Raw genomic sequence first — 18,224 nt, 5'->3', positions numbered from 1 at the left:
TGATCTGAGAAAAAATCCAGAAGACAGGGACCATTTAACAGATGCTGTAAACAGGCAGGAGGTTCATGGGTCTCTGTCACTGAAAGCTGGCATGCATTTTAGTGTTACTTTTTTCCCCATCATTTACGTTATCCCTAGTCAAAACACAAAAAGTCTGTTTCATTTCTTTCCTTCTCCTCTCCTTTGCTCTCCTTCATCCAGCAAAAAGGATGATTCAACAGCAGATCGGTCCATAGCTACTAACCTCCCTCATGCATACACTCAACCCTATGTCCCCATCAAATAAAAGGAGAAAAAAAAGAAGAAAGAAACACTGAGTGATTGATAAGCATCCTCACCCATGTCCTGACTGCAACTCTGTGTCCCTCTAGCTCCCCAAGAAGACCTGGTGGAGAAACTGTGCTTTCTATAATCAACTTTCCCACTATACATATTGCCCTTGTGAATGTGGACAGGAACTGACTCAGTGGATATGCACACTATAAAAAACAAATATTGATAGAAAAATATGATATCATTCATAGTGGCTCTTATTAAATGGCAGGAATTCAGTATTGCCAAATACTGCATATTTGATTTCATTTAAGAAAATTGGTTAGTGAATTAAGAGAATAGCATATTTTGCCCAATATTGAATTCAGTTCCCTAACAGAGATCACTTTTAATCAAGTACAAAGTCTCACACAAAACATGATGATTAGAATATCGGCAACTGTAGATCCTGGAGAAGAGTGATCTGGGAAAAATCAAGGGACAGTGGTAATTTAGCAGGACCTCACAATAAGCAGGAGGAGTCATGGGTCTCTTTCATTGAACAATACACACATTTTAGAGCTTTCCTTTTTTTAGATTGAATATTTCATGTTGATTAGGTTCCTCTAGCTAGAAAGCCAAAGTACTATTTCCATTTCCTTCTTCTTCTCTTTTACTTACCTTCCTCCTCCAAAGAGGATGGATGAACACAAGTTCACCTCATGCTTAATAACCTCCCACATCTGGACACACCACCCCGTGTCCACACAAAGAGAAAACCCCCTGCATGATTCCTGAACAGCTTCACCAGTGTTCTAACAGCTACTCTGTGTCCCTCTAGACTTCACGGAGGACCTGCCAGTCAACCCACCATGTGACAACACAGAAGAGACTCAGTGTTTCTCCAAGGCAAGCTGTTTTTTTTTTTTTTTTTTTGGTATGAGATAGAAATATTGTTTCATTTCTCTTTCAGTAGAATTAAGTTGTGACTCTGATGGTTTTTGTTTCATTTAGAGACAGTTCCCTTTGTTGGGATAATGTAGACGAGAGTCTTATTACCAACTCATGATTCCTCAGTCCACAAGATACTAAAATTGTTAGCATCCATTACACTCTGTAGAGTACAGATTTCTCTCTCCTGCAGCAACATTTCTTCTAGGAAAAGAATTGTGCAATTTCCAGCCTAAATGGACTTGGAGTTCCATCCTCCAGGCACAGGTCTTGCCTTTCATCCTGAGTATGTGTGTGCTGATCTTGCTGGGTTCCCTGGACTCCACCACTGCTCCTCATCAGGTTTTCTACTGTCCCCAAATGAACCAAAGACTGTGCATCTATGTGATCTTACCCTCATAGCGCCTTCTCTTCTGTACTTGCAGGTGGCCCTTTCAGGATGTGAAAGTGGTATGTATTCTAGAATCATTCCCTTTGGGAGAAAAAACTTTGTAGATGAGAAAGTTGGGGCTTTCTCGCTGGTTTTAGTGTAGAGGCCAAACTGATTCCAAATTCCTGCTGGGAATGAGTATAGGGGCCCTGGTGATAGAAAGTAATTTACAAGAGATCAATGTGAATGATTACAGTACTTCCAGGAAGAAGCTGTATTATGGTTAATAGTGTAGGTTTGTGTCCATGGGACTGGGTGTGTTTTTATGTATAATGAATAGTGTGATTCTTTGTGTGTTTGAATTTTTGGGTTGTGTTTTCCAAAATATCTGTCACCCTAAATGTCACTGTTAGTGGTGTCAGCCCCAATATATTTCCCATCACAATGTACCATGAATGTTTATGTGTATAAAAAGAAAACAAAGTATATACATTCACTGTATCCATTGATTTTATACCAAGTGAACATCCTTTTCCCAGGAAGACAAATCCCATCACTGCTGAGGAAGATGTTTACAGGATTCTTTTTAATTTTTATTAAAATTTTTATTGGCTGTTCTTGGCCTTCATTGCTGCCCAGGCTTCTTTCTACTTATGGAGAGCAAGGGCAACTCTCTAGTTGTGGTGTGTAGGCCTCTCACTCTAGTGGCTTGTTTGTTGCAGAGCATGGCTTCCAGGGCTCTTGGGCTTCCATAGTTTGGCACATGGCCTCAATAGTTGTGGTACATGGTTTAGTTGCTCCACAGCGTGTGGAATCTTTTTAGACCAGGGGTTGAACTCCTGTATCCTGCATTTTCAGGTAGATTCTTAACCACTGAGCCACCATAGAAGTCCTATAAGATTCTTAATGAGCAAAACTGTGTTTCAGAATCCCCTTTACTGGGTCAACCACACCTTCATTTAATAGTAAATCTCATCACTTAGTAGGTCTTGTAGGATTTTGATTGCTCATGATTCACCACTCTGCCACTTCCCTCATTCAAACTCTTTCTGTTGGAGCCTCAGAATGAATCACCCCCTTCATCCAAGGCCCCAAGTACTGGGGAAGCTCCTTCCTTCTTCAGGGAGCCCCTGGTACCCAAGAGCAACACCCAGTTTCAGAGGAATCTGAGAAAGGAGGAGGCTCCAGGCATAAATGGAGGAAGTTCATTCCAGCTTTGCCTCTTACCCTTTGAAGTGTCCAGTCTGTCCTGTTAACTCAATGCACCATGTTGTTTAGCACGTCTCTAGAACTTTTCCATCCTGCCACTAAAATCCTGTAACCATTGAACAGACACTCCCTGTGTCAACCTCTTCCCAGGTCTTGGATCCACCCTTTTATTCTCTGCTTCCCTGAACTTTCCTTTCGACATGGCAGGTAAATGGAATTGTTCAGTATTTGTCCTCCTGCGACTAGCTTATTTCGCCCTTACCAATAGCTTCCCACTTTGCTTCAAATGACAGGATTGCCTTCATTTTTAAAGACTCAATCACATTCCAGTGTATGTATGCACCACATTTTCTTTCTTGATTTATCTGCCCTTGGACACTGAGCAGTTTTTCTATCTTGATTGTTGTGTACGATGCAACAATGGGTATGAGATTATAGGTATCTCCTGGAACATTCTAGTTTTATCTCCTTTGGACATAAACTCAAATAAATGATTGCTGGATCTTATGATAATCTTAATAATTTTTTGAGGGACTTCCAAACTGTTCTATAATGGCTATGCCATTTATCATTCCTACCAACAGGCATGGAAGTTCCACTTCTCTACATATTTGCCAACATCTATTATTTTCTTCATATAATACACCTCCTGAAAGGTGATATCTCCTTTTGACTTGGTTTCCATTTCCACTAAGTACCCCACTTGCTACTTAGTGATGCTAAGCATATTTCCTATGTATATTGATCACTTCTATGTCTTCTATGAAGAAATGTCTATGGAAACTTTTGAACATGTTTTAAAGTCAGTTATTTGCCTGATATTATTGTGAAGTTGTGTTTTAGCAGTTGCTTTTATATTCTGGATATTGGCTCTTTATTCAGATACAAAGTTTGCAGATACTTCTTTGATTCTATAGGTTGCCTGTCTATTGATTTTTGAGGAGACGATCCTTTCTTCACTTGATAATTTTAGAACCTTAGCAAATATCATTTGGCCACAGTGGTCAGTGTATTCAAGATTCCCTCCTTACGATTCATTGGTCTCTCTGCCTATTTAGCTGCAGGTAGAACACAGTTTTGACTGCTGTGGCATTCTTGCCTGTTCTGAATTTAGGAAGCCTGAAGGCCCCATTGTTGTTCTTTGCTTTCAAGACTGTTTTGTTCTTTGGGTTTCTTCTGGGTTCAGTAGTTTGGGAGATTTTTTTTTCCACTTTATTAAAATGACATGGGATTTTGTAAGTGGTTTCAATATATATGTACATCACTTTTAGGAGTATAGGAAGGTCAACAACACTAAATATTCCAGTCTATGAATATGGTACGGTATTCCGATTACTTGTCTCTTCTTCTTTCAACAGTGTTCTATGGTTTCCAGTGCACAAAACTTTCACTTCCTAATAAGCCCTTTCCACTGCCTTGCTTGGGTCCTCTAGAATCAGGGATGGGAAAGATGGGCTCAGGAAGAGAGTGAATATTCCTCCCTTCCCTCCATACCTACTTTCTGGTTACTTGTAGTACACGAGTGCTGGGCCATGCCCTTTACCTCTGCCCACAAATGAGCTCCCTCCTGAGAATTTTCTTTGAATCTGAGTGTTCACCTTACTAGGGCTTCACTGGTAGCTCAATTGTTGAAGAATATGCCTGCAATGCAGGAGATCCTGTTTCGATTCCTGAGTCAGGGCTATCTGCTAGAGAAGGGATAGTCTACCCACTCCAGTATTCTCGAGCTTCACTTGTGGCTCAGCTGGTAAAGAATCCGCCTGAAATGTAGGAGACCTGAGTTCAATTCCTGGGCTGGGAAGATGCCCTGGAGAAGGGAACGGCTACCCACTCCAGCACTATTGGGATGTTCACAAGCACTCTCCCAGTGCCTGGACTGGGTTCAAGAGCCCCAGATATACCTACATATGAATGATCTTATCAGGCCATCATATCATCTGGAATAAATGAAAAATAGAACAGGCAATTAGTTGCCTTTTCCTTGTCTGTGGAGCCCTTAGAGCTGAACTTTCCAGTGTAGTAGCCATTAGCTAGAGCTGCCTATCTATAATTAACATATTTCAACAATACTTAACTTGTTATATTGAAACAATCACAAAATGCACACATAGCTTGGTCACACTAGCCATATTTAAAAAGTGTCCATAAACGTTGGCATTTCAGCTTCGTAAACTTGAATGTAAGAGCTCTATTGGGCCTGTAGAAGTGTAAGGTTAAAAGGTAATTTTCTCAGCCTCTTTCTCATGTGAATATGTTCAGATGTGATCACCGTCTTGTGAAGGGCTCTGACTCCACAAAGCACAGGGGAAGTCTGAGCCTGGAAGGAAGACCGGGGAGATGCTGTTTGAGCCAAGTGGAGGAGGAGAAATGGGTAGCTCAACTTGTGTAATAACTGTATTATTGCTCATGGTTATCTTTCTACAGACTGTTTTGTGGAAAACCTTGGCAGCAATGATGCGGAAGAGAATGCAGGTAGGGAACAACTCTCAGGTGGGATTTAGAGGGAGAGGGTTCCTGGACCATTTGAGTTACACCTGATCCTTCAGAGATGAATATAAACCAAGGAAGAAGAAGGAAATATGTCTAGAGTTGTAGTTTGTTCTTTTCAAATTTTAACAATATAATAGAGTTATGTGTCCATGTAGTTGATTCTGTTGTGCTTATAGTCATTTCTTCTTGTTTTTCCATTTAGAAATATCATTTCTCACAAGACTCCTTGTTCCTTGCCCTTTCACCTGCCAAATATGAAAGCTTGGCTTCTCGTTATTACCTGCAGTGTAGTATACACGAAGGACTTTGGCTTCATGTTTAAATTCTCCTATGATGGCCATATCCTAGTGGCACAAAAGTCTCATAGTCACTTGACACTGGAGACCAAGTTCTGGCAGTGAGTGTCAGGTTGTGGGTGAGATATGAACTCTCTCCCTGTGCATTTTCAGGACGTGTGGCTTGCCCTCATGTTTGTCCTCACTGTTTATTCCTCATGTAAAGGGTGCTCTCAGGGTTGAATGAATCAGAACACACATGCTCTTGAGTCCCTGCCTGGGTTGAGTCTGCTGGAGTTCCTCTCAGAACCACACCTCCCCAAGGATGCTGTGCTGAAGGTGCTTCCACGTGAGAGCAGCCCATGTGTTCCTAGAGACCAGCATGGCTGCAGATTCTAGAGACTGTGAAGGGGCTGCTGGCTTTCTTTACACATGTTCTAGGAGCCCTACTGACCTGGTCTTCTGGGACTGACCAGACCTAGGTCAGAGACTCAGAGCAGCAGGACTCAGGGTGACTGCTCATCTTAGAACCCAATACTCCCTCCGGAGAGAAGCTCTCGGTGGTTTTGATCACAATCTTTGCACACTCCTCAACTTGTTTATTTACCTTTCTTTTTTTTACTTGTTTTACATTTGAGTTGTGGTATTTTCTTATATACTTTGAGTATGATCTCCCTTTCTGATATATTGTTTGTAATTTTTCTGTAGGTTATCTTTTCATCCTACTGACTGTTGAAGAGACTATGCTTTCACTCTTTTCTTGTCTTAGAAACTTGGTGAATTTCATTTGACCCTATATCCATGAGTTTACTTGGGGCTCTTTATTCTGGTCTTTAGGGCTATGCATGTGTTCCTATGTCACTATCATACAGCTTTGATCCCTATATCTTTGTAATGTATTTTGAAATCAGGAGGTGAGAAAATTTGAAATTAGTTCTCCAGATTATTGTGTCTGTTTGGAGTCCTTAGGGGTTCCATATATATTTTTGGATTTCTTTTTTCCATTTCTGGCTAAATGAAATTGAAAGTGTTTGCCTCTATCCTCTCTTAGGGTCTGGGAAACGTAAGGTGTTGCTGAGAGCATTAAGTATCTCCCAGGCCACTGAGGTCACGTCAGGCAACAGGATAGTCTCTGTTAAGTGAACTTTTTGTCCTTCCCTCCCCTAGGACTCAGAAGATTCTCATGTCCATGTCAGGCCCTTCCTGAGAGTGATGGATTGTTTAATTAAATAATGGACTCATTAGAGACTGTGGCCATACACACATGGTCCTTCTTCTAATGTTTCCATGTTGGAGAACTCTAGGGTTGGTGGAGGCTCAAGGAGGAAGGAAAAGAACAGTGACTAGAGGAGAGAAATGATGAAGGAAGTAGAGGGGAAACAGTGGGAGAAGGAGGCAAGCAAGGTCGTGGGCAGAGATGCATGGAGACAGTGACCACCTGGAGGAGGAACACGTGGAAATGGTGTCATTCCTTGTCATTCATAGACAAGCTGAGGGTGGCAACAGGATGTTGGGTGTCAAAGACCCACTTTTTCATTGCAGAAGTGAAACACTGAGGCCCTGGGAGGTCCCTGGAGAAAAGGGCACCAGGGGTCCCAAGGCCAGGTTGTGAGGAGCACAGGGTCCCCTGGTCACATCCTGACTCTAAATCTCCCCTTTGCTTTTCCACAGCCACTCCAGATGAGTGCTGCCCTCAGACACCAAGAAACTGCATAGTGCATATTAAGGATTTGGAGGAGAGCAAGACTATAGAGGTCATTTATTTCTTCTTTCATATCTTTTAAAAATGTTCTCTCTTATCCTGATCAATAGACTCCTCTTTGCAACCCTTCCCTTTCTCCTCTTTCCCTCTTTTTCTGATTAGCCTTCTGCAGGACCTGGTCTCTTATAGGCACTTGGGGACCTAGGAGCTTATATAAAATCTATGAATCTATCTTCAGCCTTATTCCCCCATTTTCTGAGCATTTCCCTACTCCTGTCCTCATGTCTGCACCCTTGAACCTGGCTTTGTCACCATGAGTGGCCTGAGCAGGAGTTGAGGCTGGAGTCAGCAGGTCTGGACCCACACAGCTGAAGGGCCCCCATGAAGTCTGCACTGCCCTGAGCTACCCCATATGGTTGATTTCCTACCCTGGGAGGGATTGGACCTGCTTGACTGATCTCTTCTTTCCAGATACCAAAAAGATATCTGGTCATCTTTTTGAAGACTGCTTCAGGAGAAGTCAGCAGCGATGATGAGGAAGACCTGGAAGAGCAAGAGTGAACGTGGGACCTGGGGTGAAAGGTGAGGCAGACGAGGGCCTGTGTCTCTGTCATGACCCCATTCGCTTGTTGGTGCTTCAGAATCACCAGCAGAAACCATGAGGTCTGCTTCTGAGTGTCCCCACAAAAGAGGGTGGTAACACTCTGTGCAGACGAGTGGAGGATGCCCTAAGCATGTCTCTCCAGGACACAGGTCCTGTCCACAGATGCCCCCAAGGTTGCTGGACTGGCTCCTCTGGCAGCTCTTACATTTGCAGGGAGGCTGGGGGGGCACTGTGGGGCCACCGTGTGCAGGAGTCCAGGATCTGCTGTTCCAGGGTGCTCTCTTTAAAGATCCCCCCGTGGGGGTTTCCTCATCTCCCTCTGCAGGATCCAGCTCTGCCCTCCCAACCCTGCTAAAGGCAGCAGGGGGAATCCCTAGTCCATCACCAGCTGCAGAGAGAGGTTGGGGCGGCCCTGCCCTCCCCAGTCCTGGGCTCTGGGAACAGAGTGAAGGAGACACAGGTGCCCAGAGGTCATGCAGGCATCACCTGGCAGCTCTGCATCCCTGTGGGTGCTCCCTGGTCGTGAGGGTCCCAGCCAGCCTGGGGGTGCCCAAGTCTGGGATCTCTCAGGATCTGGAACCCTGGGGTCCTAGGTCACCTCAGGGCAGCATCTCTCAACCTGAATTTGGAGGTTCTGTAGATTTTTCTGTGTATGTGTCCAACTGAAGACACACCAGAAAGCAATTTAGTCCTTTGTGCACTTGGGATGGTGGTGCTAGTGGTAAAGAACCCTCCTGCCAATGCAGGAGACACAAGAAAAGGGTTTGATCCCTGGGTATGGAAGATCCACTGGAGAAGTAGATGGCAACCCACTCCAGTGTTCTTGTGTGAAGAATGCCAGTGACTGAGGAACCTGGTGGGCTATCATCCATAGGGTTGCTCAGACTCAGACATGACTCAAGCGACTGAGCAGCACAATTGGGATGAGTGGCAGGATTTAAGTTACTCATGTTCCTTTTATTTTGTTCCCAAGTCTGTCATTAATAACATATCTTGTTTTATTATAGTTTGAAAAGAAATGTTTTCTCTCAAATTTCAATGTTGCAATATGCTAAACAGTTAAAATGTACTTTTTATAATATAAAACCAGTTTAAAGGCAGAAACCTCAGGAGAGTTTGGTTGGGGCTTAGAAATGATTATTCAGGAAAATAGAGATTCCAGGTGATTGTCCATTTCCCATGCTCGGGTCTCAGGAGCAGTTTTACTGTGTAGGATGGGTGGGCATGTTCTCCTACCCTCTGTGTCATCTGACCTCCTGCTCCTCCCAGGGCCTAGAGGGAAGGGGGGACCCAAACTTTCAATCCTGAATCCCAAGTCCCCTGTTCCTTTGCCTGAGTCTCACTGTCCAGGGGACCCATTAGTTGAGGTTTGCCAGCCAGATGCCCAGGTGTACTTGCTCCTGGGGGACATTTCTAGACACTCCTTACTAACAGACAACACCCTCAGCAAAGAGCAGCAAACAGACCCAGTGCCTTGCAGATCTGAGCCCCAAAGCCAAGTCTAGATGCTGGGAAGTCTTCTGGGTCCTGCACACCCTCCCCAGGGAGCCCTCCTCTGTCTGACTCTGCACCTTCCAGGGACTCCATCACCTGTGTTGGTGTTGCAGGCTCTGCTCTGAATCCCTGAAGACCTGGACCTGGACATCATCCTGGACCCCAGAGGGGATGGAGCCCCCACAGCACCAGGAGCCTCATCTGGACCAGATCAGGGGAGGCCTCATTGCCTCTCTGCTGAGAGTCCTCATTTAGTACAGCTTCATTTGTTTTGCTCTGTCGATTTAGTATTAGTTTTATCTACAGTTTTATCTTTATGTTCTGTATATATCTATATGTTCCATATTTATAAGTAAGTTTTTTCATTAAATGTTTTTATCTATTTACTTTCAAAATAACTTTTTGTAAAAACACATATGTATAAAGTAACCCCCTCAACAGAGGTAGAACTTAAGAAATTGTCATAAGCCAGTCACCTTAGTGTCTGCCACCGGGATCATTTCCCCCTTCACACAACTCGGTCTTTGTTGTTTAAGAAACTGCAAATTTATTTCTAACATCTATCCTTCTGTCATTGTCTTTAAGAATTCTGTTTTCTCATATCTGCTCATTCCAGTAGTCATAGGAGATCAGTATTACCCTTTCAAGACTTGCATGTCAGGATTTTTCAGAACTCAGTCTGCTTTCAGGGTAAAAAGTTCATGATCCATCATTGATCTCCATTTGTAGCTTAAGCGTGTTTCTCTCTTTTCTTCTGACACAGAGGATTTCTCTCCAAAAGGCGCTTTACATTTTAGTTGTCATTCCCTTATATTTCTCCTGCTCTTTTATTCCAGCTGCCCAAAGGACTATTCTCATTGACTGTATTCTCATGGTGTACATTTGTCTCCCAAACTCATTTATTTTATAAAGTAAGTTTGTAAGTCTTAATCTCTCTCACCCAGCTCTCTCATCACCACATCCCTCTCCTCTCTGTAAATCACTTCTTTGTTCTCTGTTTCAATGAATACATTACTGTTCAGTTATTTTGGTTCACTGGTTTTGATTTTCAGTTTCCACATTCAAGTGACATCATACTGTATTTGTCACTCTGTCTGACTTATTTTCCTTAGCGTAAAACCCTCTAGGTCCATCCATTTTCTCACAAATGACAAGATTTTATTCTTCTTTTTGGCTGAGTAATAATCCATGCATAACACAGCTTATTCATTCATCTCTTGATACACACTTTGAAAAAATACCCATAAATGGAATTGCTCAATCATATGGTATTTCTGTTTTTAATTTTTGGGAAAACGCCATACTTAGAGGATATAACTTAAGATATTACCCAACAATTCACCCTAATATCTAAAGTGCATATTTTCTAAATAACTGAATTATTTAGACTGACAATTCAGTTCAGTTCACTTCAGTTCAGTCACTCAGTCGTGTCCAGTTCTTTGGGACCCCATGGACTGCAGCACACCAGGCCTCCCTGTCCATCACCACTCCCGGAGTTTACTCAAACTCATGCCCATTGAGTGGGTGATGCCATCCAACCAACTCATTCTCTGTCATTCCCTTGTCCTCCTGCCTTCATTCTTGCCCAGCATCATGGTCTTTTCAGAGAGTCAGTTCTTCCCATCAGGTGGCCAAAATATTGGAGTTTCAGCTTCAGCATCAGTCCTTCCAATGAATATTCAGGGCTGATTTCCTTTAGGATGGACTGGTTCAATCTCCATTCAGTCCAAGGGACCCTCAAGAGTCTTCTCCAACACCACAGTTCAAAAGCATCACTCCTCGGTGCACAACATTCTTTATGGTCCAAATCTCACATCCATTTATAACTACTGGAAAAAGCATAGCTTTGACTAGAAAGACTCTTGTTGGCAAAGTAATGTCTCTACTTTTTAATATGCTGTCTCGTTTGGTCATAACTTTTCTTCCAAGGAGTAAGTGTCTTAAATTCATGGCTACAGTCACCATCTGCAGTGTTTTTGGAGCCCCCCAAAAATAAAGTCTGCCACTCTTTCCATTGTTTTCCCATCTGTTTGGCATGAAGTGATTGGACCAGATGCCATGATCTTTGTTTTCTGAATGTTGAGCTTTAAACCGTTTTTTTCACTCTCCTCTTTCACTTTCATCAAGAGGCTCTTTAGTTATTCTTTGCTTTCTGCCATAAGGGTGGTGTCATCTGCATATCTGAGGTTATTGATATTTCTCCCAGCAATCTTGATTCCAGCTTGTGCTTCAGCCAGCCCAGTGCTTCTCATGATGTACTTTGCATATAAGTTAAATAAGCAGGGTGACAATATATAGCTTTTGACGTACTCGTTTCCTGATTTGGAACCAGTCTGTTGTTCCTTGTCCAGTTCTGACTGTTGCTTCCTGACCTGCATACAGATTTCTCAAGAGGCAGGTCTGGTGTTGTATTCCCATCTCCTTAAGAATTCTGCAGACTTTGTTATGGTCCACCAGAATCAAAGGCTTTGACATAGTCAATAAAACAGAAGTAGATATTTTTCTGGAACTCTCTTAGTTATTAAATGATTAAACGGATGTTGGCAATTTGATCTCTGGTTCCTCTGTCTTTTCTAAATCAGTTTGAACATCTGGAAGTTCACGGTTCATGTACTGTTGAAGCCTGGCTAGGAGAATTTTGAGCATTACTTTACTAGTGTGTGAGCTGAGTGCAATTTTGTGGTAGTCTGAGCATTCTTTGGCATTGCCTTTCTTTGGGATTGGAATGAAAATTGACCTTTTCCAGTCCTGTGTCCACAGCTGAATTTTCCAAATTTGTTTGGCATATTGAGTGTAGCACTTTAACCTTGAAATGAAAGCTGTTCCGTTGTGTCCAACTCTTTGCATCCCCATGGACTATGCACTCCTTGGAATTCTTCAGGCCAGAATACTGAAGGAAGTAACCTTTCCCTTCTCCAAGAGATCGTCCCAACCCAGGAATGGAACCCAGGTCTCCCGCCTTACAGGCAGATTCTTTACCAGCTGAGCCACAAGGGAAGCCCTTTTCTATATTAACACTATTGAAAATCTTGCTTTTATGTATATTCCTCACCAATCGATACTGTGTAAGATGATACATGGTAGACTGTGGAAGAATTCTTATCCCCTCTCTAACGCATGATGCTAATTTCAAGTATTCATTTAAGCTTTCCTTGATTACTTATTATAACATGCTCTATCATAGTAAAGAAAAATTAGCTAATGTTATCTTGGATGTAGCTTAGGTAATAGAAAGGGCAAAAGTTGAAATTTTCTGATTAATATTCAAAGAGTAAAAAAACCTATCTAGCAGCTTAAATAGGCAATCATTCCTCATTGCAGTAAATCCATGATTATTAAATGACACTAATGACAGATTTTGTTTTACAACTTGAGCTCTGTGCAACTCTTCTGAAAATTTGTTTTGAGACATATTGGAATGTCTTCTACTTGTGGAGCATAAAATTGGCACAATCCGGTCTTTCCCTTGGTGTTGATAAGCCTTAAAAACGTGGTGGTTTAAAGACTTGGGCTCCTTCCAAGTTGGTCTTAATTTTAGTTTACTACCCAGCATAGAAATGGCAACCCACTTTCCAGGCCCATTCTGGCCTGGAAAATCCCATGGACTGAGGAGCCTGGTAGGCTACAGTCCATGGGGTCGCAAAGAGTCATACATGACCGAGCGACTTCACTTTCACTTTCTCCCAGCAGAGAGCATTCCTAGGACTTCTTTGACCCTTATCATTCTTTAACATGAAAATACCTAACTGTGATATGGTAATAAATACCTCAAATAACATGAAAATATGTAACTTTGGCACAGTAGTAAATATCTTAAATGGTACTGAGTTACTATATGGTCTCTCCTTTGGTCACTGGTATGCAAAACTGAGCTTGCAAGTCTGGACTCTTCTGATTTGACAAGATGACTCATTTTGCATAGTTCAGATTGATCAACTAATATTAGACTCAACTCGATGGGAAAGTTGTTCAGTTGTGTCTGACTCTTAGCAGCCCCATGGACTGTAGTCTGCCAGGCTCCTCTGTCCATGGAATTCTCCAGGCCAGAATACTGGAGTGGGTAGCTGTTCCCTTGTCCAGGGAATCTTCCCAACACAGGGATCAAACCCAGGTCTCCCGCATTGCAGGTGGAATCTTTACCATCTGAGCCACAAGGGAAACTATCCACTCCAGTATTCTTGATCTTCCCTGGTGACTCAGCTGCTAAAGACTAAGTTCTTGCAACTTGTCATACGTGATTATGAGCTGATTTGGGGGTGAGTTGACTATTAAGGTAGGAATACCTGTTTGTGTACTAGGTTGTGTCTAAAGGCACATTTAAAAACATTTTGTTATATTTCATTGATATTTATTGTATTCTAGAAGTTTTTGAAAGTGTAAATGTACTTAAAGAAATCCAGGATGTAGAAAATACAGGCATTCTATCTAACATTTTTTTGCCTATAGTTGGTGCCAAGAGACATAGCAATAATGTAGAAAAAGAGTCTTTCCTTTAACTCACATTAACTTCATGAAATAGTGCCTACAAGCTGAGAGTTCTAGCTACCAGATACCCTAACCACCCTAAGACTGCTTCAGCCTCTGTTACTGTGATGTCTTGAAACATGGTCTCCAGAAAAGAAATGGATCCCTGGCAACTGTTTGCAATATTTAGCTACCAAAATAGCAAATAATATTAGAGACAAAATATGTGTGGGTGTTGTCAGTATCTATGAATATGTTTGTGTAATTTTATATTTTAGGTTAGTGAAAAAACTTGAATGCTCCTATAAAATACATGGGCTTCCCTGGTGGCTCAGAGGCTAAAGTGTCTGCCTGCAGTGCGGGAGATCCGGGTTTGATCCCTGGGTCGGGAAGATCCCCTGGAGAAGCAAATGGCAACCCACTCCAGTATTCTTGCCTGGAGAATCCCATGGATGGAGGAACCTGGTAGGGTATAGGCCATGGGGTCGCAAAGAGTCAGACATGACTGAGCGAGTAGATAGATAGATAAAATACATTGTTCAATTAATATTATTTTTCATTTACATTAATACATATCAAATATACAAACATGTGCACATAACTAAAAATCTAACAATTTAATAATAAAAGTATAAAAATAAGCCACAATAATAAAGTAATAAAAAAACCTAGATAATACTATATAGAATGAATAATAAATCAAAATTGAAACCTAAAACTATGCTCAGAGATGAAGAGACCAAGTTTGTTAAACATTAAACAGAATAATTTTTTAAATTTAACTAATGATTTACTTCAAATGATTAAAAGAAATGTAGTTAATTTATAGATGGAAATTAATACACCAAAACCAAAGCAAATTGAACCCGTAAAATGTATTAAACAGTTCAGGAACTGATGGCTTTTAAAAAAAATGAAATGGTTTCTGATAAATCTAAATAAAGATGAAAAGAGTAAAAAAAAAAAGTAGTAACCAGAATGGAATAGCTAAAATGTATGTGTGCATGTGTGTGTGCATGCGTTTGTGTATATATGACTAGGTTGTGGTGGCAATTCAATGAATTTGAAAATCTTGAAACAAAGTATACTCAAGCAGAGCCAGAATTTCATAAAATTAATCCAATGAAGCACAAATAACTTAATGAATCAATATTCAGAGTAAATAGTCATCAAATCAAAAATTAAAAAAAAAAATAATGGCTTCTAAAAGTTAGTCAAGTTCAAATTAATTTTATAAGGCATATCCTATTTCTATGACAAATAACAATTCTCATTTTATAAAACAGCTACTGAGCATGGAAAAATGCAGTCTTCACTAAGTTTAAGCAATCTTGATTCTAAGCTGGATCACTCCAAAATAATTGCTGGAGATACAGGTTCGATCCCTGTGTCCAGAAGAGCCGCTGGAAGTCAGCCCAGTAATCCACTCCAGCATTCTTGCCTGGAGAATCCCATGGACAGAAGAGCCTGGCAGGCTACAGCCTATAGGGTCGAAAAGAGTCAAACATGACTGAAGCGACTGAGCACTAAAGTGGTATTTATGAATGAATATATATATTGTCTTACAAAATATTAGTAAGCATGTTTCAGGTGGCCATAAGAGAATTATGATCTACATTGATGGTTTCTTTAGAAAGGAATAAATTTTATGTTAATACTGTATGTGATTCCAGTAAGTTAAAGCTGTATATTCAGATTGAAAATTTCATGAAAAAGATTTTACACAAAATTTCATTTAATTAAATAAGTCAATCAACCTCTTAATAATTCTTAATTATATTAATAAAGAAGTTATGTATGAGATATATATTAACCTTGAAAAGAACATATTACCCATACTAGGACTAAGGACAGAATGCATGTGCTTATCTGCTAAGGCTTCTATAACAAATACCACAGACTGACTGACACAAGAGAATTGTGAAAAGTGAAATTAAAAGTTGCTCAGTCATGTCTGACTCTTTGTGACCCCATAAACATAAGTCCGTGGAATTCTTTAGGCCAGAATACTGGAGTGGGTAGCCTTTCCCTTCTCCAGGGGATCTTCCCAACCCAGGGAACCAACCCAGGTCTCCCGCACTGCAGGCGGATTCTTTACCAGCTGAGCCACAAGACAGCTGTATTTTCTCATAAGTCTGGGGGCTGGAAATCCAAGATCAAAGTTGATTTCTGGTATGACCTCTCTCCTTGGCTTGCAGACCCTTTTTACTGTATTGGCACATGGCCTTTTCTCTGTGTGTGCTCCTGCTGTCCATTTTGCTTCTTGCAAGGACATCAATGTTGTTAGATTAGGGCCCCGCTTTTGACCTCATTTCACTTTTAATTACTCTCTTCAAAGCCCTTATATCCAAACACAATCATGATGGGAGACAGGGCTTGATGTTTTGTTGTCATCATAAATTACATATTTATATATTATATATGCATTAACATAAATTTATATCTATGTTATGCCTTGGTCCTTTAAATCATACAGGGACAAGGAGAGATATTTTAGACAAGAAATATTATAATAATTGAGTTTGCATTTGGTTATGTAGTTATCTCCACCAGTCTTCTTTATTTTGATGTATGGCTTCAAGTTGCTGTCTAGTGTCCTTGTGTTTACATCAGGAAGACTCCTTTTTTGCATTCTTCTAGGGCATGTCTTGGAGAAGATAATGGCAACCCACTCCAGTGTTTTTGCCTGGAGAATCCCAGAAACGGAGAAGCCTGGTAGGCTGCAGTCCACGGGGTCGCACAGAGTTGGACACGACTGAAGTGACTTAGCAGCAGCAGCAGCAGCAGGGCAGGTCTACAAACAACAAATTCCTTGAACTTTTGTTTACCTTGATTTTTTTTAAATTGAAGTCTAGTTGACTTACAGTTCTGTGTTAGAAACAGGTTTACAGCAAAGTGCTTCAGTTGTGTGTTTACATATATGTGTCTAGATATATGTATATTCTTTTTCAGATTATTTTTCATTGTGGGTTATTGGAAAATATTGAATATAGTTCCATATGCTATAAACTGCTTAAATTTCTTATTGAGTTTGAAATTTTGCTAATCAGATATGGAATTCAGTGGATTATTTTGTTGCTATTATCCAGCAGTTTAGGAATGCCACCCCACAACTTTCTGGCCTCCATCATTTTTGCTAAGAAATTGACACTTAATGTTGTCAACCACTTGTTTGTGGTAAGTAGCCTCTCTCCTTTTGATTTCAGGGTGCCCTCTTTGTCTTTTGACAGTTTGATTATAATGTGTCTCAATGTGGATACTGTTGTATTCATTCTTCTTGGAGTTCATTAAATATCCTATTTGTGTAAAATCATATCTTCCGTCAAATTAGGAAGCTTTCAGCCATTGTATCATCACATACTGTGTCACTTTTTCCTCTCCCACTGGGACTCCTAGTCTGCATTATCAGTAAGTTTGATGATGTCTTACAAGCCTTTTATGCTGTTTTTTTTTTTTTTTGTCTCCATTAGTTTTTCTCTCTGCTCCTCAGACTGGATATCTGCAATTGATCTCTCTTATATATATACACTTTTGCTTTCCCTAAATCTCTTGTTGAAATTCTCTAGTGATTTTTTTTTATATAAAAAATAGTTCAAAGCTCTCCAACTATTTTTAACTTGCCTTCTTGATTTGGTATTTATTGATTGCTATAAGCTTTGACTTTTTTCAAGACTTAAGCAAAATCAATTCAGATTTTTTTTGTTTACTTTTACTATGTTTGTAGAGAGAAAAACTATACAATCATCTTGTACCTTTTATACTTTTCAACTCCAGAATTTTTGTTTGGTTCCTTTTTTATAGTTTCTCTCTTTATTGATATCTATCATTCTTGAGGCATTATTTGCATAATGTCCTTTAGTTTTGTCCATAGTTCCCTTTACCTCTTTGACTATAAGACAGTAGAGTTTTTTTCTAGTAAGTCCAATGTCTATACTTCCACAGAGACAATTTTGGTTAATTTTCCTATGAGTGGAGCATACATTTTTTTTTTTACATTTTTCATTATTTTTTGTTGAAACCTGAACATTTAAAATTTTAGACTTGTTAATTCTGGAAATTAGATTCCTCTGCCACCTTGAAATTTTTTGTTGTTGCTTTCTCTGCTTTTATTTGGTTGGTTTTTTAGTGAGTTTTGTAATCTATGTTTGTAAAGAATGTATTCATTGATATGTGTGGTCTGCAGTCTTTCTTCTTTTGGTTAGGTGATGTTGCGTGATGTCTTTGGATGCTTATCAATGAAAACAGAACCCAAAATTCTCTTAGTCTTTGCACACCAGCTCTTTGTTGCAACACTCCTTTATCCTTAGCTGGCCAGTTACCGACCTTGCTCAGTCTTTACTTCCTCTTTGTGCAGAGCCTAAAGATCAGTCTGAGGTAACAGTTTAGAGTCGTCTCAGGTTCTTTGGTTTG

At 40.6% G+C, this 18,224-nt stretch overlaps 1 protein-coding gene across 7 annotated transcripts in view; it reads left to right on the top strand.

Moving 5' to 3' along the window:
* LOC133227550 (fibrous sheath CABYR-binding protein-like) overlaps positions 1 to 9,732 on the top strand; it is a 513,720-nt gene extending 503,988 nt beyond the window's left edge. For 5 of the 7 annotated variants that reach the window (XM_061382151.1, XM_061382153.1, XM_061382152.1 and 2 more), the window contains 6 exons: positions 1,094 to 1,161; positions 1,629 to 1,653; positions 5,207 to 5,254; positions 7,219 to 7,301; positions 7,721 to 7,831; positions 9,461 to 9,732. In XM_061382151.1, the coding sequence (XP_061238135.1) occupies positions 1,094 to 1,161; positions 1,629 to 1,653; positions 5,207 to 5,254; positions 7,219 to 7,301; positions 7,721 to 7,810 (314 nt within the window). In that variant the 3' untranslated portion in view covers positions 7,811 to 7,831; positions 9,461 to 9,732. Of the gene's footprint in view, positions 1 to 1,093; positions 1,162 to 1,628; positions 1,654 to 5,063; positions 5,155 to 5,206; positions 5,255 to 7,218; positions 7,302 to 7,720; positions 7,832 to 9,431 lie in introns of those variants that run through there. The other 2 variants (XM_061382149.1, XM_061382154.1) reach the window with 2 other exon arrangements.
* The last annotated feature ends 8,492 nt before the right edge of the window (positions 9,733 to 18,224 follow it).

Source organism: Bos javanicus, chromosome 16, assembly GCF_032452875.1.
Source record: "Bos javanicus breed banteng chromosome 16, ARS-OSU_banteng_1.0, whole genome shotgun sequence".
Classification (NCBI taxonomy): Eukaryota; Metazoa; Chordata; class Mammalia; order Artiodactyla; family Bovidae; genus Bos; species Bos javanicus.
This window is presented reverse-complemented; position numbering and strand designations above follow the sequence as displayed.